The sequence below is a fragment of the Pangasianodon hypophthalmus genome, chromosome 3 (assembly GCF_027358585.1).
Source record: "Pangasianodon hypophthalmus isolate fPanHyp1 chromosome 3, fPanHyp1.pri, whole genome shotgun sequence".
Taxonomy (NCBI): domain Eukaryota; kingdom Metazoa; phylum Chordata; class Actinopteri; order Siluriformes; family Pangasiidae; genus Pangasianodon; species Pangasianodon hypophthalmus.
The window spans coordinates 15962103-15984794 of NC_069712.1; the positions used below are offsets into that span (position 1 = coordinate 15962103).

Here is a 22692-nt window from a genome sequence, read left to right on the forward strand (position 1 = left end):
GTAAAATATATCACTGATCCAGTACCAATCCAATGTTTCAAATCCATATTAGCTCCAGTACTGATACTGAGTATCAAACTGGTGCATTCCTAATTTTACCAGCTAACTGATTTGAGCACTTGGATAATAAACTGATTAAACTGATTTACAAATGACTACCACCCAACTGAGCACTTCCTATAAAATTAGCCCTCATAATTCCACTGCCAAATAAGTTGCTGACAATCCTTTACAGCACTCTTGTTCACAGTATAAGCCTACTCAGGAAAACAGATTCATGTCTCCTGTATACAAATACAATTACAAAGCAACCCTATAACATTGACCAATTTAAAAATACTAAATTTCATTCTTACTTTATCACTCATTTTTCATCTGCACAGCTTAACAAAATAACAAAATAGCAAAAACTAATTTACTGAAAATATTCACATTTTGGGCACACTAGATTATATATTTTTACTGTTTTAAAGACATTTTAATGAACGCTTATGGCTGAAATTTGTTTGCCAAATGTAAATAGTGAAGTTAATGCCCGTGTATAAATTTATTTCTAAATCAAAATGTATTTTTTGATAAGCTGATTTTACTTCAAATTAAACTGCTTACCCAAACAAGTAGTTCTCATTTAGAAGCAGCTTAGCCTTTTCTTGTAAACTTTATGAATAACCTCTTGGGTAAATCTCCCATTAAAAACTGTTTTGATTTGTTTAATATTTTTCTTGACCACTGCATAATACCATAAGTGTTATTTCAATATTAGAATATAGTAAAAATGAAGAAAGCACCTCTATGAGCAGCAACGTTTGACACACAGTACATTTGAAAACATTTTTACCTACATTTTTACATAAAAGCACAATGTATTATTTAAAATAAATTTGTTAATTAACATTAAAATATCTCTTGCAATTTCACATTTCAGTTGTAATATTTAACTCATATGACTTTTATAAGCCTTAGTACATCAAGCCCAAGTACAGCCAGAAATACAGTTTAAGCCTTGCTAAAATAATACAAGGGTCAAATCCTATTATATACAGCCATCTTAGACGTAACCTTTATTTACTTTCAATAGACTATTAAACAACAAGCGACTATTAATTTTTCCCTTGAAACTCCAATTGGATGCCTATAAAGCAAATGCAGTGGCCTTAATTGAGTTCATTTTAATTTCTCTCCAATCATGGCGAATTACACTGGTGATAAATCAGGGGGACAGCCCTCACCCATAGTACTGAGCCTAATTTGCAGCTAATTACAAAATTCTATTGGAAGATCAATACCAAAACGAATTGAAAATGACTTGCAGTCTTAAAGAAAACCCAAAAAAAGGGATAAAAATCGCAAAGAAAAAGGTTAAGTGTGAGCAAAACAACTGTGCAGAAAAAGTCCAGAAAATCCCTTTTAATTCAGTATAACATTAATCAGACCACATTCCCTTTTATTGGTCTCTTTTTGGCCTTCTTTTTAACTCCTGAAAGGGAGAAGCTATTAGCCAATGTCTGGGGTCTGAAGCAAGGCATTAAAAAGCCATTTTGGAAATGCTGAAGTCAATGGATTCACCCCTCCTACACTTCTGCCAGCCATTTGGTCATCCTTTTCAGATGGCTCTTCAGTTGCCCCACGCCCAACCTGCTCCTATCTGCATGATAAAATGGCCGTTGTGCATCTGAGGCCAGGCCGAATAGAGAGGAACATCCGCCACTGGCCCAGTGAACAGTTGTATCAGACAATTAGAGTTTATCTGGGATAGAGACAGACAAGACTGGGGTCACGGCATTCCCCTTTGGGACACAGTCCCATTGAGATGCACAGATGCACGAACACATTCACACACACAGACACACACATACACAAACACACACCCAGAACACAAGATGAACACAGGAGCCGGAAGTCTCATTTCATTGTCAGAAAGGTTTGATAAAAGCATTGTAGTGTAAAGCATTCAGTAAGGCTGCCCATAAAGAGCATTTTTTAGATGTTTTCTAATGCCATAGCTTATATTATGTCGCCAAAGCCAACCTAAATAGTTTTTAAGAATCTGGGCTTTCCATAAAAATTACTGTCCTGACTAAAAAATTCAAACCACTAAAACTGTTTAAGGATTGATTTAATGATCAAACAATAAATATACAAATCTCATGTAGAGATTATTGTATCCAAAAACACAATTCTGCAACTAGAGCACACATGTATTGTGCTCTCAAAATTATACAAATCTGTGTAATTGTTCTCACTTACACGTCTATGTGTCATCATTTCTTATTCCAAAGACAACAATTACAAACGGTTGGTTGTGGCTCTAGAAATGGGGCCACATGTTGGTAATCTAACAAAGCTCTTCCCTTGGCTGGTCATGGGGATGGCTGCAGTCAAGCACAAAGAGGCAGCTGACAGCCCTGCCTTTCAAGCTTCTCCAAATCCTACTCTCAGACCTGTTCAAAAACCTAATGTATGCACTCACCATGCACATGGCCTCCCACCAAAATACACACACAGGTCTTTACAGTCTCATTTCCTCTCCATGAGTAGGAGGGAGATACCACAGAATTTCAGTATCACTATATTTCAGATGCTCATTTATAAAGCTGGTCAGTAGAGCAGTAGGTAGCTTAACTTAGATGATTCCGGTAGCATCTCTGGTGGTGCATTTCATTTTTATAATAGTGTGGAAAATGGCAGAATAAATATTGTGACTGGCAGCTCAGAAGCTTTAGCAGTTTTACAATTGAAAACCTCTTATAATAATTTAAGAAGTGAGCTTTGCTGTACACCTGTTTAAAATGTACCCCCATTTGGCAGGCTAACGAATACTCACTACCAGCACTGAACCCAGGACTGGACGAGGTCAAGCCCAGCCTATCCACCAGCGCCAGCTCCGAACTGGGCTCCAGCGTTTCCCAGAGCTACCCAGTAGTGACAGGTAAGATAGCTGGGTTACCTGTCCTAGTCCATCCTGCAGAGCTGGCACGAGGGCTTATATTCATTGTCTGACTTTTCTGATATGCACTGAGTGGTAAGATGAGCTTCACAAGTTGAGCTTGGTCTCTGTGAATCTGGTGTTTCTATCTAAAGTGGTCAGATTAGTGTGACCTGCTCTGACTGACAGTGTGACAGAATACCTCTCAGCGCAGACAGGTGGTGTTACGTGCATTACAGAGTGGGAATATTCGATTTGATGATTGGAGTGCTGACTGACAGAGTCAAGTACGTCACCATGCAGTAACTGGTGTCTTCCTTTTCTTTCTGAGGAACAGAGGATGAAAACAAGGAGCAATTCTGTGAAAATATGCCTGTGTAAAGAAGGTTCTCTTTGGCCTGTATTGAAGATTCCTGGTTAGGAACAGGACTCTGTGTTTTGCTCTACAGTGCTGCAACAATATCCCCCCATCCTCCCTCTTGTCTTCCGGTATGTAGTGGTTAATGTCAGGCCGACTAATTGAAATATTGTTTCATTGTAGCTGCTGTTATTACCTCGGAGAAGGTTAAGTTTACTGATAGCCAACTGTCGTGCTGAGATTAATATGCTGAGCTTTTAATAAAATTCACATAATTATGCAGGAGCCATCAAAGCCAATGAGTTCTGTGTGGGCGTAGGACAGGATGATTGAAAATAGCTGTGCCCCTTCTCAAATGATAGCCAGCCAGGGTTATGTGAAAAGAAAGGGCTTTTTGCGTCTTGGTAATATGTGGGAGGTAGGATTCCCTCCAGAAAGTTGGGCCCCTGGAGAAGAAAGGTGTGTTTTTGTCCTTTGTATGAAAGCAGTCTCGGTCTGGGAAGCACCCTCATGGCAGGTGGCCTTTCTTGCACCTGGGATGTGACTCCGCAGGGGGTCTCGGAGCAGACCACCTTACACTTCATCAAACAAACCCCCCCTCATACATGCTTCTTCATAATTAATAATGACAAAAGTATATGATTACCTTCATTCAGTGTGTGGCAATGTTTTTCATACAGTAAGGAAGAATGATTAAATGCTGCCAGAATTTAAAATTGTTATGTGTATTCACCAAAATGAAATGATATTGTAGTTATTTTCACCACTAGGCACAAACATCTTCACCGGGAAGACTTGAGCATTAAGTGTTGCACATGGTATTTTAAATGACTTTTGGCAGTAATAACTCAATTTATAATGCAGTGCTGAGCAAGTAATGTAGGGTTATATGCAATAACTGGATGTTCTAGCATGTGATAAACTCTGGAAATGGGTATAAGGACTAAGTTAAAAGAGGTGCTAAATTATCCTCTGCATTTACACTGAAAGCCAATTTAGAATAAATGACTCCCTGCCATTGGATAGAGCTGCAGATTATGGCCATTCCCTGCAATGTTTTCCTGAGCTAATTAAAATTCACGCTGTCATTGATCATGTTGATTTTATGTCACAGGATTTGCATAATCTATTAAAGATGAATGATTAATGAACTCTTCATTACAAAACAGAAATTGGAATTTTAAGAGCACAAGACATAGAAGACACGGCTCCTTTCTGTTTGCTGTTTATCCTATTACTGCAAGGAATTAGCACTTCTGTTGTGTGTCTGAAAAAGGCAAGTAGGTAGCTGGGCTAACTCTTTGTAAAGTCAGAGTTTTAGAAACAGTGTGATGTCCGTTTTCCACAGCAGTTTCAGTAACATGTTGTACTGAAAGTACATAGTATAATACTTAATACTTATAATACTTATAATACTTATAATAATACTTAATACTTCAATAGGTACAGATCATCCTGATGTGTGCTTAGTCACAGAAAATGTTCACTTCTGAGAACTGAGATAATCTTTTAAATATCAGTTTAATAAATTCCTGATTATTATTATGTAAAATATACTGCTTTTGTGATATTTTGTCCTACTTTCTTATCAGTGCCCAAGAGGCTTACCTATATGAGTCAGTCTCATTCCAATACTCATGCATTAACAGTAAGGGGGGGAAAAAAACAAAACAAAGGCATGATTTATTCCAAGTTTGGAAAAAGAACTTGGATGCTTTCCAGATATGACTTGTCTTTTATAAAAGCCGTTTTGCACATACCTCTGGAATGAATAGCCAGTGCACATTCTTAAGCGCCCTCCCTGCAGAGGCATATAATGGAAGTCTTCCTGGTGCCAGTGGGATGGCACCGAATAAATGGGCACCCCTCTGACCCACTGAAAACCTGAGCAGGTGCTGAAGGGATCTCCCTTGTTCCAAATCTCTTCAGAGAGATGGTAGGAGGAGGAGGTGGGGGTGAGAGCTGTGCCTGAAAGCAACAGAGCTCCATGTCTAGAGGCTCTGTTTAAAAAAAAAAAAAAAAAAAAAGAAAAAAAAGAAAGAAAGAACGAAAAAGCATGGGGTAGGAGAAGGAGAAGTTAGAAGAAAAAGCAGCATACACAGGCTGAGAGAAAGAAAAGGCTGCTTTGTGCTGGCCTATGCTGTTGATGAGCTTCGGCTGAAATATATCCGCCAGAGAGCCATTTTTTAAGTGTGGCTTGGTATTCTCCAGTGAGCAGCAAACAACAGGCAGCCAGCTAGGCTCAGGCGCCTCATGTGTGGCCCTGTGACAAACTACCTGTGTCTCAGCTCTGCACAGCCCTGCCAGGCCCGGCTGCCCAAATTAATGCTTATTTCATCCTTACAGTGGCACACTAACCTTTGAGTACACATTTGATAACCAATGACTTTTAACACATAGGTTTGGAAGTCAGCTTTAATTGACCTTTCCTAACATTTCTTTGCATTCAGTTGATTAAGGTGTTTCAGTATTATTATTTTTTGTTGGTCTGTGATAATTCTTTGTTCCTTAACTTTGAAAACTGAGGTCAATAATATAAGTAGTCACATACAGGGCATAATGCCACCTCATGCCCAGTGTTCCCGGGATAGGCTCCGGATCAACAGTGACCCTGACCATGATAAAGCAGTTACTAAAGAAGAATAAGTGAATGAGTTTTAGGAATTTTAGTTGTTATTGTTGTTGCAAACATGAAGGTGTCCCTGTCATGGAATATAAAATATTGAATCCCCTAAAGGCTCCTGTGCAGGTGACTTTGCTGTAAATGCTGGGTTAAAAAAAAAGAAAGAAAGAAAAGTCATTCCCTGCCCCTCCCATCATGATCTGCACTCATGTGAAACCATACAATGGAGAGAGACAGACATAGAGAACTCTATAGCTGGAGCTGATGTGATGTGTTTTGCTGAGAGAGAGCCTCAGCGCAGACCTGTGTTTATCTCCCATCTCAGTAATCAGGAGGCTGACAGCCTTCCCTTTTGCAGGCCTCGCTCGTCCACAGGACAATAAGCAACAGCACTTCTGATTAGTTTCAAAGTTCACTGATCTCGAACACTAAGCCTGGGTCAGTGTAGCTCAGTGCCCTTGTTTGTCTGCCAACAGGAGAGCACAGTGTATGAAAACAGGAGGTCTAATTCCCCTCAAAGCTTTTCTTTCCCTCTTGTTTATTGGCCTCTAAGGTTTTCGTCTTGAAAGTCGAGCTTTATGACCAACATCACATTCTGTAAAATATAGTCATCAGAGCTGTTTGTTTTTATACCTCCTCTTAACCCCTTTTGTGTGAATGGCAGCAAAATTTTACATTCTCTAACAAGTTCTCTAGTAAAAAGCGATGTTTATTATTCAGTTACTGTATGCAGATGTCGCTGTCAGGTTAGAACCAGTCAAAAGAAGAAAATCTGCCATTGATTTGTGTGGGAAAGGGGCCAGTTAAGTTGCCGTATTTCCTAGCGTTAGGTCTAAAAGGGTTATCAGGGTTGCATCTGACATAAAGGAGACTTTATCTTAATGAGGGATTCTGTGCACACAGCTTGGTTGTAAAACAACAATAGTTGGGAAGCAGCTAATGAGGCTATCATGAAGCTGTGAGAGCCCTCCCAACAGGCCAGGCCAATATAACAGAGGAGGATGTTAAAGAAGATGAGTAAGAGAGAAAGAGAGAGAGAAAGAGAGAGAGAATGGATTGTCTAAGTTGCAGGAGCAAATCCGCCATGGTGAATGAGAAAGAACAAGTCTCATCAAACAGAAGGTATTAATTTTGATGTTTCCAATGGAAGTATTTGTTATGATTTGTAGAAGCCTTTTTAATGTGCCTGTACTATTTTCCTACAACTAAACCTTGGGGAAATATCCCAGATATTTGTGTCTGATTGATCTGGGAGGATTACTGTTGGTTGCTGACATTATTTTAGAGCTACAGTATACACAGAAACCTCAAATTTGTCCAAAAAACTGCAATAATGTAAATGTCAATTACAACTCATTTGTCAAAATTTGTTCTATAATAATTCTTGCTGCATAGATTTATTACAAGGCTTTTGCTTTCTGAAATCAAATATATTCTATGCCTTCGCTATTGCACAAAAAACAAACCACGTCTGTGCTGGAAACAGGAGTTATCTCTAACCTGACACTTTGCATTCGACTCAAAGAAAAAGGGTTTTGGCTGAGACAGATACATCTGACATTTTAACATAAAGAAAGCTCTTTACGCTCTGGGATTTACATTCACAAGGTGCAAGAGATGACCACATTAGATTCCATTCGGTTAACAATGTGCGTTTAAGCTATCACCAGGGTGATCATGTGTGGATCAGTTGCCCCTACACAGTGTTACAGTGAACTGTGTCTTATAGAGTGTGTATGTGTCCTTTACATGCTAACCTGCCAACTCATCCCTACACACACACACACACACACACACACACACACATACTTTGAGGTAGAATACGATGCAGTCATAGTGGATCATTAGCTTAAATTAAATACATTTAAGCAAATTAAATGTAATAATTTAATTTATTATAATTTAATTTATTATTATTATTATTATTATTATTATTACAACCATTATTATTATTATTATTATGTTTACTAAAACTTTTTTTAATAAATTTATTTATTTGTTTGTTTATTTATTTATTAATCACAGAAGTCACTGAGCCTTCATGTTTTTTAAACTTTCAATTTGGCCATCTAGAAACAGGAAAGTTAAAGATATTTTAAATTGTAATGTATCGCATTACACATTATCTTCATAGTCAAACAACTCTCATCTTTCTTCTTTTGTTTTGTTGGTTTTGATTGAGTGCTCCCATTCTCATCATCCCTCATTCATCTTTTTTTCGTGCATGGGTGTGCCTGTGCATTGTCTGATTGTGTGTGTGGCTTTTGTTTTGTTTCTTCATCCTGGCAGAATCCCATTCCTCCACGGTGTGTGTTAAGCAAGAGCCACACGAGGCTTCGCTGGCTCCTTTCACTCCCTCTTCACTTGCAGCCTCGGGGCTAGCGGAACTGTTGCCCTTCCAGCCCGGTGTGTCAGTAGACGCCTCCACCCCCTGCTACGGTGCCTATGGCCACCATGGCCCCAGCTACGGCCAGTACGCAAGCCAGCCTATTATAGCAGGTACAACCCCTTGGGAGAGAGAGAGAAAGAAAAAAAAAAAAAAAACATTGTACCCTGCGCTGGTTGGGGGGAGACAGCTACTGTCCTACTCTAGCCCAGAGCTACTAGCTACCATAAAAATAAATGGTTTTATCTAATGTATTTTTTTATACTGGGAAAGTCTAAAGATAGACCTTCACATCTTGCTTCAGATCTACATTACCAATTCTGGCATAGTCCATGTGCGTGTCCGTGTGCGTGTGTGTGTGTGAGAGAGAGAGAGAGAGAGAGAACGAGTGTGTGCGTGTTTATATGTGTTTAAATTCACACATTTCAATTACCTTTCAGACACTTTATCTTCAAAATAGCAGATTTAGTTTTTCAAAATGCACAAAAACCCTCTTTTCTGAATATTATCAGCTTCTTATTGAAGGACACACTGATCATGATGTAAAAATGGACAGAAACAGTCTAAAGGTTAAAACTATTCAAGAAAGAAAAAAAAACTTTTACAGAATACAACAACAGAAATATCAATAAAAAAAACAACGATAATAATAATAATAATAATAATAACAATAACAGACATTGTTTTACTTGTTTTCAGTGCTTCACTGCATTTCTGATTGCTCAGTCTGTCCTTTCCTCATGCTTCTTTTGCACACTGAATGACTAGATTCTTGTAGCCTGAGGCTGTGCTGAATTCAGCATGCAGGTTTAAGTGATTCTGCTCTCAGAGAGTTTGGAATTTCAATCTGTTCTGATCTGCTCATTTTCTTTATGGTCAGAGCACCCTGTGTCTCAGGGAGACAGTGCTAAAAAGAGAGCACTAATGATCATTAGGTTCATTTCACTACATTTGCTTCACTCTGAAAGCTGCTCCCCTGTATCCTGATCATTATTGTAATTACAATGTTCTGATTAGGATTTGCTCACAGGATCTTTAAATTTGTAGCTGATTTATTTTGCATACACCCAGCAACCAACCTAGACAGCTGTGATTATTTGTATAGGAATGTATAGTCATTTCAAATCAGGAACTCTAATGGGGAATCGCATATTAGCTTTGAACAACTACTCATGAAATAAATGGCATTAGCAGTCAGTCAATAACTGTGTCGGTCTATAAGGTATAAATCATGCTCATTTTAGACATGTTTTTTTTTTTTTTTTTTTTTTTTACAGATGGCATCTATATTTTATAATTAGTATTATTTATGTAGACGTAGTCTTTTAAGACTACTGTGCTACAGTGTCATTAACCAACATAGCCTCACACTTGTAAATTCATAACTGAATGTTAGTGGTTTTAACACTTCATCTTTATTCACATTAAATAGAATGAAATCCAATCACATCATCATTTGAATGAATGGCTATTTCTTATGAGGTCAGGTTCTATTAGTGCATTTCTACGACGCAAATTGTGAGTATTTTTGACTTTAGATTCCTGTTGCCTAATTACAGCTAAGTCTGAGGGAATGTGTTCCTACATAACCATCATGCTAACAAAGACAGAGGCCCTGTAAAGGTCCGCATATCCCCGAACCAGTTTGTCTGCCAGGAGAGCTGGCCATAACCCCCAATTACAACGCTGAAAGTGGAGGCCAAGTGCGTTTCTAGTCCTCAGCTGTCCTTCGGTATGGGCTCTGACAAATAACAGGGCTCAGTTCTGTTCATCCATGTCACTTCAGCATGAGTAAAAACTGGCTGTCAGTGTTGCTCTGTGAAAGTGTGAAGTTGAAGGCTCAAATGATCTAGGAAGAATGAAAAGCTGTGGAGGTGCTTGTGTGTTCTGCTGTGTAAGCAATTTTTGAATGGTAAAGTGGAGATAAGATGACTTTTGACCACAGTGTGGTTTACTAGTAATAAGCTTCAGACTATATAGCCTTCTTGTTTGTCTTTCTAATCATCTGTGGCTGGTTTGCTGGCACTCTCTTTGATAAGTGATGAGATTTAGATCATAGCATTATTGGTAATTAATTGGTAATACTGGCATTGTGTAAAAGGAGGAGAAATATTTTCATGACTGAAAATATTATTATTATTATTATTATTATTATTATTATTATTATTATTATTATTGTGCTTGAGGTTACATATCTTGCCAGTGTGTTACTTTATCACTCTTTAATGCTTTGGGCAGTTTTCCAGTTTATTTTATGCACCATAAACTTTACTGTGAATACTATGCAGTCTACACAACCCAATGCCTTACCCCAAGCCTATATCAGCCAGCAATTGTATTTTGCTTGTAAAGTACACAAAAATATATCTGGCTTGGTCTCAGAAATGCTCTTACATTCTTCACCACTTTCCTTTCAGGTCGAGACATGGCCAGTACAACTCTCCCAGGTTACCCCCCTCACGTCCCCCCCACTGGGCAAGGCAGCTACCCCACCTCAACACTTGCTGGAATGGTTCCTGGTAAGTCATATTACTGGTTTTATGAGGCTGTTAAGTTTAAGCGAGCTCATAATATTTTCAGTCAGTAGTCCTCACCAATTGACCATCTTCAGCAAATCTGAGTTCATTCCAAACCAATATAAAGTTCTTAAAGAAATGTTTGATAGCCTTACTTTTAATATTCTGCTGAGGCTGACAACTAAAGTGTCAGGTAAAAATCATACTGAACACTTGTATTGTTAGAATAATGCTAACAATGCTAAGTACAGCAGGAATAAGGAGGGCTAGCCATGTAGTGAGTAAGGACAGTAATGACAGGTAATTGACCTGTAAGCAAGTTTCAGGCCGCTTATTGGATGCGCGGGAGCGAATTAGCACTGCTCAATAAGCGATCAAGGCACAGGATATAGGACAGTTCCTCTCAGTTCCACACGGGTTCCAATGCTCATTACCTGCCCGCCCCCCCCCCCCAGTGTTCTCACGGACCATCGATAAACAGGGCTCTCTTGCCCCAGCCTCCAGTGCTGCAGAGCGTATCTCTTTCCCCCTCTACTTAACCTGCAGTTCAGGTTCACAGCAAACAGTTAAGGGTCACAAAACAGCGGGCAGGAAGGCCTGTAAATATTTAAATCACTATCTCTCTCAGGGACCCAGCTTGAGTTTCACTGCCAGCCACCAGGACAGGATGCAATCTGGCAACAGAGTGGTGCCCTCTCCCCAAACAGCACACACACAAACACACATACACATACCAAAACATCCATTCTTTACAGTACAAGGCCAGACAGAGCTCAGCTACAGAGCCCTAACAAAAAAAAAAAAAAAAAAAAGAAAAAAAGAAAAAGAAAAAAATCATTGTTTCCACACTTTAACCTGAGTGTAGGAATAAGACCGGCTGAAAATCTGTCTCACAGCATCTGCAAAGACATCTGCACAGAGAGCGAAACATTAAAAGACAAATATTTTACATCAAACACAAAAGGATTCTACGGTCACTGTTGAGTGCTTCAGCCGGATTCAGTCTCGGCGGGATTGCCCAGCCTGCAAACATGAATACATTTTGCAGGACAAATTTAATTCAGTGACAGAATTCATTTGTTGGGCAAACATATCTTTATAGGTACATCAAATATGTCTTCATCAAAGATTCATTTTCACTGGTCACACACAGAGAAATCCTCTTAAATCCAGGAGCCATGGGTTTAATGTGCACTCCTATTTATCTGCTCCCAGAACAACTAAGATTTAGTGACAGACCCCAAAACACTGTTAAAGCAAAAGCCATTCCTCACCAGCTTCATATAAACCCCAGCCTTTATTGTCTCATAAAAGAAAGAAACGTGGGGACCAACAGCATTGCTCACTGACACAGTCACGACTGCTCTCCAAAAATCTAGGCTATATAAAGAGAATGGGTGTGAACAAGAATGAGTCCACTGGGGATCTTTTGGAAGTCAAAGTTTGTAAAAAGCTGGAGGAGAGAAGCTATTAAAGAAAGAATCCTCAAAATATAGATGATTAATACTATGGAAAATGCAAAACAAATGCAGAAGTAGCAAAATCAAAAATGATAGGGGCAAACCATTTGTTACACTTGATCAAATCTGCATATCTTAGACTGTGATTTGTTCTGGTTTTTAGGAAGCGATTTTTCAGGAAACCCCTACTCCCATCCACAATACACAACCTACAATGAAGCTTGGAGGTTCAGCAACCCAGCACTATTAAGTGAGTATTAACACTACTTATCTTGTGTGGAATTGGGGATTTCAAAGTGGTTTTGATTATTTAATAATTTAAGCAAATGTCATCTTTCATTTTAATTCACAGCTTAGCATCTAGTTTGTAACTGAAGTTATTTCCTGAAGAGACAAAAAAATCAAAGACTACCTTACCTCAGAAAACAATTACTCTAAGTGTCATAGCCCTGCATAACAATAGCTGATTTTGATTTGAAGTAAGACTGTATTCTCACCTGCTTTAGAGCGGGCCTGTACATTGCATTGATTGTTTTCAAACGGTCCGCTCTTCTGTTAACTTCCAGGTTCCCCTTATTATTATAGTGCCGCATCCCGGGGCTCGGCCCCTCCCACTGCTGCCACTGCCTATGACCGCCACTAGTTACCATGGCAACCACGTCACTCTGCAGCAACACAACCATGACCCACGTATCGCACCAGTGTGAACAGTGTTACGGTCCAACGTGGCCATTCAGCGTGGCTCCACCATCTTCAGTTTTGCGGGGTCAGACTGTGAGATTAGGAAGGTCAAGCAGCCGTGAATTTTCCCTCCTGCATTTCTTCAACGCCCCCTACTTCAATCATCGATATCTGAGCCCCTGTTTTTCAACTCGCTGAACAATGACTATAAAATTTCCGTAAAGACTCTGAAAGATTATACAAAATCTATATATATTATAAGATATAAAACAAGACAAACCGTGTGAAAAATACAAAGTTAACACGTGATTTTTTTTTTGTTTGTTTGTTTCTTTTTTTCATCAGTCATTGCATTCCTTTACATACTGTACGTAGTACCATCAACCAAGGATTAAAAAAGGCAATTTGGGATTGTCCTTTGCCAGTGTGTAAACCTCTCATGGACAGATCAGTTATGCAAGAGATGCAGTTATAGGAAAGAAGAGCACTGCAGCGGAAAGCATCGGCTCAAACCCTCTATCGTAATAACCAGTTCAATAATCAGACGTTGTGATAATATCAAAAGGCTTACATCATGTTCTGTGAGACACAATCATTTGTAAAAGTCTGAATAGTAAGAATAAAAAGGTAATGAATGGCCTGAGGATAAATTAATTTCTTGAGTTACAGTTAGAGTTGATTTTGATTTTACAATTTCTCCCTTTTTGTTACATATACAAGATTATGACAGGTTTCTGTTCAGGTGCTACATCATGACCAACATCATGCTTTGCTCCTTTTTGCACTATTTAATTACAAAATTTCAATGAGGTCTGTGAGCAAGCAACGTTTGTCCAATGATATGTATAAACATGTAAAACTCATTCTATATTGGACAAAACAGCAGAAAATATTCTGACACCTTTAACTATTGCTTCCACTCATATAAACTGTTTGTTGTTTTCTTTTTTGTTCATGTTTTATGAATGTTTAAAAAAAACAGTGGCGTGCTCTTATGACATATTACTGGGCCATTATCATCTGTACTAAACAGAATCTTACTGTTAAATTATTTTTATATTTTTTACATAAATCTACTGCTCATGTTAAACAGAAGATTGATCTCTACTCTCATTTCAACATAAGTGACACTCCTAGTACTGCCTTACAACTTTTTAAAGGTTTGGGTGAAAACTGGCTCCAGTCCTGAGAGGTAGATATGCAAGTAACACAGCTTTTGTGTTTTAGATCAATGTTTCTAGATGGGACATTTAAATCCGTGAAAAACATCCATTCCATCATTTCCAGAAAATGTAAAGTGAATGTACTTTTACCACATTTGCCAAAGACTTAGTTTGATATTTAATATTTTATTTGCAGTATCTGTATGCATTAATAAAGCAGTATTATGTTTTAATAGTAGTCAACACTGATTCTATGTGGTAATGTTAAACAAAACACAAAGCTCCATCAAATGCACATTACAGTGTACACACACAAGGTGTATTCCGTTAGTCAATGTTATGTCATTTGCAACAAATTGCTGCTTTGTAGAATTTGTGTATAATGTGAAGACAATTCTTCAATGTATATAAGATCATCTACATCTGACCATTGCAGTATCGTAGTAATTTACTGATTTCATTTGTAGATATGCAAATTGAAAGAAAAAAAAAAAAAAGATTACATACATTTGTGTCTTAGGTGTTGTGCTTGGAACAAAAGTGCAACAAAAATTGAAACCTGTCAATTATTACTGTGGGTTTCAAATGCTACCCATCACATGTATGACTGGTTGTATGTTTGGTTCAGTTTTTCCTGACTTGTTCATATTTTTTTAAGTCGCTATGCAAATGAAGTAAATGGCTTTCTGTATTCTCTTTTACTTCTGTGTTCAATTTTCCATCTAATTTCAGATGATCCATCCATCTCTTATTGATGATGACCCTGTACAAATTACAGTTACGTTTTATATATGCCTGGTTTTGTGGGCTGTTTTCACAAGTTGTCCAACTATGATCCTTGCTCAATGGTTTAAAATGCAGCAAAGTACAACCTGTGATTAAGCTTCTCGACACGTTGACCTGGAGGTGATTATGTCATAGCAGCATGGAGAAACAATACAATTTCAGACTCTTTTACACACACACACACACACACACTCCAAAATACACAAATCATTATGGCAACAGAGACAATAGCAATTACGAATAAAAGTGTGAATGTTGTTACAATTAAAAGGTAAAAATCTGTCGTCTCACTTAGAATGAAGACATTTTTGTCCTACTCATTGCATCCTGTATTAATTTTTTTTGTCTTTTTTTAAAAGGCAGAAATGATCTGCATCAGCAGAGCAAGGTAGAGGGCATGGTCTTTCTCCCGTTGTTAAGATGATGCGTCATGGACATAATTTCTGATGGAAACCTATAACTAAAGCCATGTGGCCTCAATCGTTGCTCTGATCCACTTCTGTCTGATTCCTTTTTTTGTGCACATGAGAAATAAATTTTTTGTATGTCAACACCTGTGAGTGGTAGTTGTTTTTTTTTTAAATAATAGCTTTTAAATCACACAATGTACATGTACATTACTAGTATACCAAGTATGTGTGTGAGTGTGTGTGTGTGTGAGAGAGAGAGAGAGAGAGAGAGAGAGAGAGAGCACAGGGCCAATTCTTGTATTATGAGTATTTACAAATTTTTATACATCATATATTGTTACACAATTCAGTTCTGCAAAAGTGAATAAATGAAAGAGAGAGAGAGAGAGAGAGAGAGAACGATATGTAATGATGCTTCAAGTTTCCTCTGCAGCAGACCACTGCTTGCTCCTCTCGTCCAGGCAGACAGTCTCACCCTGCTGTAATTCAATTGCTCTGCCTATTGTTTATTTCATGGATCCCCTGTGAAGCATCAAAAGCTGGTGTTCTGTCAGCCTCTTACTGTCGTATATGTTTGTCATTCAGGCCTTGTTAAAATAAGGAAAAGAAGCCTTGCCTCCGCTCTTCCCCCAGCTGAGAATTCCCAGTGGTAAAATTATTCCATTTAGATGGAAACTTTTTTTTCTCACTACCCTGTCTAAATTGGCATATCTGCCTCTTTTGCTGAAACCAATAAACTGTGAACCCGAATGCATCTGTCAATCAGGCTCATCTTCACTTTAGCATGCCAGATGACAACAAGGGAGAGGGGAAAAAAAAAAGAAGCCGAATGGAATCAGCTGATTGGCTCTCATCAGCAAGGCATTACAAAAAGCACCTGTCATCCTGCAGGCTCCTCAAACCCAGTCAGGGGGCCCGAGCCATGTACTGCTGCGCTTCGACAAACAGCTCCACACACACTTACTCTCCAAAACTAACTCTCATAGTTACTTAACATTTTACCTAATTCTACCCGTAATTCTGTGACTCTTTCCAACATGCTGCATTTTTTTTAAAGATTTATAAACAATACTCATTAAAAAAAAGGGAATATAATCTTTCGTTTGTTTGTTTCGCATCACATTACTTACATTTACTGTGTGTGCTGAAAACTGTATTACTTGACCAAAAAAATTATGACAATTTTTAAAAAATAATTTTACAATATAAACTATTCAAATGTTAAAAATGACTATGTATTGCTTTGTAACACACATTAGTACTACAAGGGTTCAGAAGAACAGTATTTCAATATTACCAAAATATTTAAATTTTTTATAACAGTAAGGTCAATATTTCGATTTTATCACATTTCCAATTCTTATAAGCCTGAACACTGAAATTCACATAGCTCACACACTAAATATTTACACGAACTACGCAGCACACATTTTACTTGGATAACCTGACCTCTTTATACACACTGGCTACCAGTTGACAAGGCAGCGTGACACCACCTAAATCCCATCAAACATTATCAGAAATGGTAATAGCATGGAAAATGTGTTCATGTACGTTTTATGTAAATGTCTGTACATGATAAAGATTTGATGACACATTATTTTGTACACAGCAAAAAACAGGGCTGATCCACAAACGGTCTACAATGAGTGAGCATCCCTATCTGTCACGAGGTGTAACCTCAGAGAGAGGAGGGTTTTCAGAGGAGTGGCAGTGGACAATGTTCAGCGGCAAGTCCTGTCAACTGCATACATGCTCATCATCATCATCAGTGTCATTTTTGATGCTGGGAAGGGGAAAGGCCAACCCAGGGATGCCAATCAAACCCCCACATTAGGGACAGTGCTAATTATGAAATTTTATGAGAGGTCTAGTATTGAATTTATTTATTATGGGTTTACATATACATTATATATATACATTATATATATATATATATATATATATATATATATATATATATATATATATATATATATATACTGCCAATAAAGCAGACCATGAACAATGTGGACAAACTTTAGTTTTGAGTATTGAGTATAATTATTAAAATTATTACAACTACAATTAAATATTAAATATTTATAAACTCTTTTATATTAAGAACTATTTACTGTATTGCTTGTTTTCATAATCTGAGATAATAAGTAACAAAATATAATTATAGGATCTTACAGCCTCAAAACCAGTTGCAGAGCTGATAAAGGACTTTTATCTGAAACGTCATGTTTCTCTTTTCCAAAATGCCCTTTTTTATATATAAATACACCATAAACAAAACATTATAACATAATTTTGCATAATAATAATAATAATAATAATAATAATAAAACAATTATTGTAGTCTAATAAAAATACATAAATGTAAGTATAATTTTACAATTTTACTATATTTTTAAATACATAAAAACACTACATAAAAATCTATTATACAAAGAGCAGTAAACTTTGTGCAGTTTTATAAGAAAATTGGCTGGTAGGTTCTTCTGGAGACTTTGACTGTCACACTTGCTTCTGTTATTGCAGATAAAACCTGACACTTCATTCTGTTTTGGGGTGGGGGTTTTTGTTTGTCTTTTGTTTTGTCTGAAAAGTGGTGTATTATGTAACTTTACTTAACGTTACTTTCTTTATTGACACACAAACATTTCTCTGTAACATTAGGTTGAAAAAGTAATGTTTGGAAATCTAAAATGCTTTTGTACTGTCTCAGTAATGCAGAAGTCATAAAATAAACATCTATAACAAAATGTGCATTTAAAAATATAGGGTGTCTAAGACTTTTGCACAGTACTGTATATACACACATACATCACAGTGCCTAGTTATAACTAATTCTGCCTTTGTCACATATATTGCATTTAATTAGGTGTGGCAGTGTAGGCTATAAATTAATAGTAAGCTCCACTTTAGTCCGCCTCCCCACTGTTTGGAGCTTGATGTCAGCGAAGCTGCAAGTCTCTCCTGATGGCTGCTCTGTAATTATGAGGTCATTTTTAGCCGAGCTGTGTGAGCCCATCCAGGAGACAGTTACATAAGTTGGTGAGCTTCCTAATGAGCGAGCATTGATTGACTTAACAGTGTAAAAAGATCAGCTTGGGTGGCGCTGAGGTGCTGCATAGTTCAGCTCTGGCTCTAAACAATGGGGTGGTTTTATTAGTTATATTATTAGCACAGGAACATTATCAAATCTGGCTTGATCTGAGACCTGGTGCCTCATCCCTGCCAAATCTGGCCACTTCCATTGGCAGACAAAACTCATTTTCTTTCATCAGCTAAATGATTGCGTCTAATGGCTATTGTGCGGCACACCATGTAATTAAGACCCAATGCAATCCGCCTTATGTCACATAAGGAGGCAGCAGCAGAACTCATATTATCTAAGATGGAAACACTGTTTTGACCTGACTGTCCAATCAAGCAGTGATCTCCTTAAAACTGAAAAAGGGGTTTGTTTGGTTGTTTGTTTGCGAGTCAGCAGCACCCCAGACATGCAAGAGAGAAGAAAACACACACACTCAATATGGAATCCAGTCCATCACAGGGCATCATGCACACACATTTACATACTTATTTACACTTTGGGGCAATTTAGCATAGCCAATTTACTACTAGCGTATTTTTGGGAGAAAACCAGAGAACCCAGAAGAAACCCATGTGGGAGAAACATCTGAGCTCAGAATTGAACCAGGGACCCTGACAGTGCGTGGTCACAACCCTACCCACAGTGCCACTGTGCCATCCCCTTTACGCTTATATCATTTACAATATTCATGCCTGCTCGCTGAGGATCATCATGCCTTATAAGTGTTACAAAGTGAGAGGAAGAGAAATAGAAAAGGGAAGGAGAGATACAGCAGAAGCACAAACCCCCACTTCCCTTCTCCCCTAACCCCAACCTCTCCCTGGCTCCCTAGTCTCTCTCTCTCTATCTCTCTCTCTGTCTCTCTCTCTCCCTCCCTCCCTCCACCCCCTACCCTTCCCCAACACCCAGTCACTGTCAGGCCAAACACATGATGAATTGCCCTGTCAACAGAATTCATTCAGGGACCAATTAATTCAGCAGAAATGAACTAGAGCCATCAGTCGCTGAAAAACTCAGTGCGAAGAGAGCAAAGTGGCTTACTTTGGAAAAGGGAAAGAGAGAGGGAGGAGGGAGGCACAGAGAAAGAGGAAGAAAGGGAGAGAGAGAGTGCGTAGTGGAAGTTAGTCTGACAGAAATTGGTCATTTAATGCTTTAGCGCACTGGAGACAGCCCCTGTCATACAGGAAGGCATGGCAGGGCTCCCCTGGTGCTTTATTTATTAATTATCCAAAGCAGCAAGGGGCATTTAACTGTCTCACTCCAGGCCTGTCAACCTGACTTCTTGTCATTTCCTTACTATAAACAGATTCTTTAACACCACACCGAGGTTAATGAAACAGTTTTCCAAAAAAAGATTCCATAGTTTACAAAATATGCATTTTTGGTGGAAAATAATCACTAATGAACTTTCCCTATTACTTATAATGGGTACTAAGGGTTAAGTCCATCTTTATGAAGTTGTTTGGATAACCTTCTTAGAGATTAGCTGAAACAATTTTGAAAAGCATCAATATTTTGTTATTTACTATAGCTTGTTAGAATGAATGAAATCATTTGTGCTGTGTAGAAATACTAAGACAACATCAGTGGCATAAAATCCTCCAGCGGAATACTTTTGAATGACAGAACACTACAGTACCTCCCCAAGCCTTCAAGATGTGTAACAGGCATGGCCAGGCTCTGCATAGCACTATCCAGGCGTATCTACATATCTTAATTGAGCAGACTATAAATAAGCAGTAAAAAACTCACATCAATTTACAGCCCTATTTACAATACTGTCCAGAATAGAGCTGTATGCTTCTCCACAGATTCATTACTAGAATTATAATGTGAATTGTAGGATGGATTTATTTCTTATGTACTTCTAACTCAAAAAAAAAAAAAAAAATCATCATCACGGCACCAAATTAGCCCAAGCAGGGCTCTGGAGCAGCGCAAACTAATTAAGGTGTTGTGTGATTTTTGGGCTGGCGATCAAGCGGCTGCTGCTTCATCCCACTGGTAATTATGATGTCCATATGGTCAATGCAAAGCTATCTAAGCAGGGGAAATACTATCAGGCTGCTTCTGCCACAGCTCAGCCAAAACTTTGATCATCTCCATTGTAGAGGTCCTGATCAGTGGGCTGAATTATTGATGGAGCCTTTTCTTGAGCAGAGCTCTGGAGCTGCTCTAAGAGGAGGCTAGAGACAAGCAGCTGGGAGGCAGCGTCTCCTCATGAGCCTGTCCTGCAATCCTCTCCACCAGCAGCAAGTGAAACTCGAGGCTCTTTCCACTGTGACGCTGTCTTCTGAGTAAAGCTGCTCGAACCTTGGATGGCCTTCCATGGTTGTCAATTGAATAAAAAAGGCTGTGGGGTGCCTGCCAAAAGGGACTCACATCTATTCATAATGGACATCCAATAGGACAACACCATAGCATATATTTTAGACTGGCCAACATGTTCAGAATAACTTCATCACAATAAGTAAGTGACCGTGTACTATATTTAGGCTTTAAAAAAAAAAAAACACGATCAACAATATTTCAATTCGTGTCTTAGTTTCCAGGTAAGTTGTTAAAGAACTTAACTGCTTGACAGTTGCTGTCTCACAGTGTGTGTGTTTTTTTTCTAATACTGCAGAACTTATCCACTACACTAAAAAAAGATTAACTACATATGGGTGCTGTAATGTGAGTTTAGAGAGGGTACATTAAGCCCACTCTGGCCTGTACCCTAGCCTTACGGTCAGCCTCTTTCAGTCCACACTCCACTGCAGCCCACTGTTTATCTCCGCAGCCTTAAACCTGATAGACAACACTGGCATCCAAGCTGAGTGAATCTGACAAATGAAATAGAGAAGCTAACAGAGAAGAAAAAGGTGCTTAGGTAAACTGTCTTTGCTGAAGTACTTGCCTGACTCAGACTCACATGCTGTGTTTAAAGCTGACTTGTTTTCTTGGGCGAGCTAAAGAACCGGAGCACGAGTGTGTCAGTAAGTAAACATGCTACACTCGAGGCCAGGCAAATAACAAGCACCGAAACAGAATGTACATCTCAGTCAGTGTATGAAACTGAATATTACAACAATATGGAAGCTGGAAATACTTGGACATTATGGTTAACGGTTATTTTATGCCATATATGCATCTAAAGTTTAATGAACAGACAAGAAGGCAACATCAAGAAGTCGTCTGAATGTTTACATTTCCAAATACTATCTCTTTACATATAGTCTAACAAATATGAGAAATAGTGCTCACTCTAAGTAGAGAAATGAACCTAACCTCCTCAACCTCCTCTATTTTTTTTTTTTTTTTACCACTGCTCCTGGGAACCGATTAAGTTTTTTAAGCACACACATACTTTCACCATTCCAAGTATCTCTTTATTTCTCAGCCTACAGTAAATGGAAAAATGAGTAGAGAGGCAGATAAGAAGATGTGCAGCAGAATATAATTAATTAAATGAGACTAATTAGGAACATGAGAGCAGGTGCCAGGCTATGGGCTGACAGCACAGACAGCGAGACAACATGAGAGGAAGAGAGAGAGAGAGAGAGAGAGAGAGAGAGAGAAGGGGAGGAGAGAGAGAAGGGGAAGAGAGAGAGAGAGAAGGGGGAGGGAGAAAACACTCGGTTAAGGGGTGTAACATGACAGGAAGAGGGACAAAACAACTTTCTGCATTTTGTCATGTGAAACCCCACAGGAATACATATGACAGAAACTGTGGACCCTAGCACCGTGGGGGTCTTTCCTTTGTCTGAGACAGATTATTTTTTTTTTTTTTTGGCAATTGGAAGTTTGCATAAGCGCAAGATTTTCCCCCCTAATTATTTCAGCATATGCTCAGCACTGGTGGCAGCATAAATTGAGAGTAATTTTTTTCTCCCTTTTCTGCCACTGTTTTAGGGAAAAGAATCAAGCATGTCCCCCCTCCTCAGGAGAGCTTAAATGAGACTTCATATTTAAAAATCAAGATGACAATTCTTACTGCTTCATATACCTGTAAACTCAATTAAACATGTTGTATTTCCAGCAATAGTTGAGATGGTTAGATTTACATTGACTCTCTAGTATAGTTACTGCATAACACTAAAATCAGTACTTGAAAATAACTTTATTATATATTTCAAGCATATTATTTTTATCTGGAAGTGTAAATCAATTAGGTGGCAATTTTATCTTGGACCTTAGCCCACGTATGAATCCCTGAAAAAGTCCGTCCAGATACTACCTTCTGATGTGGACTTTTTGTGAAGTTTTTGGCATTTGTGCCCCTTGGCAATAGTAAAACTGTCTAGAATAATCACCTT

General features: G+C 38.4%; 1 protein-coding gene and 1 long non-coding RNA gene across 13 annotated transcripts in view; one reads left to right on the forward strand and one right to left on the reverse strand.

Moving 5' to 3' along the window:
* Positions 1 to 15450, forward strand: part of pax2a (paired box 2a) — a 29956-nt gene extending 14506 nt beyond the window's left edge. For 5 of the 10 annotated variants that reach the window (XM_053233005.1, XM_053233006.1, XM_026933752.3 and 2 more), the window contains 5 exons: positions 2809 to 2929; positions 8197 to 8406; positions 10711 to 10812; positions 12433 to 12519; positions 12836 to 15450. In XM_053233005.1, the coding sequence (XP_053088980.1) occupies positions 2809 to 2929; positions 8197 to 8406; positions 10711 to 10812; positions 12433 to 12519; positions 12836 to 12912 (597 nt within the window). In that variant the 3' untranslated portion in view covers positions 12913 to 15450. The remainder of the gene's footprint in view (positions 1 to 2808; positions 2930 to 8196; positions 8407 to 10710; positions 10813 to 12432; positions 12520 to 12835) is intronic. The other 5 variants (XM_053233007.1, XM_053233008.1, XM_026933806.3 and 2 more) reach the window with 2 other exon arrangements.
* LOC117596835 (uncharacterized) overlaps positions 1 to 22692 on the reverse strand; it is an 89611-nt gene that overhangs the window by 27381 nt on the left and 39538 nt on the right. Inside the window, exon 3 of one of the 3 annotated variants that reach the window (XR_004577817.2) lies at positions 8289 to 8415. The exons of the other annotated variants lie outside the window; for them this stretch is intronic. This is a non-coding gene — a long non-coding RNA (uncharacterized LOC117596835). Of the gene's footprint in view, positions 1 to 8288; positions 8416 to 22692 lie in introns of those variants that run through there. 3 annotated transcript variants of the gene reach the window in all.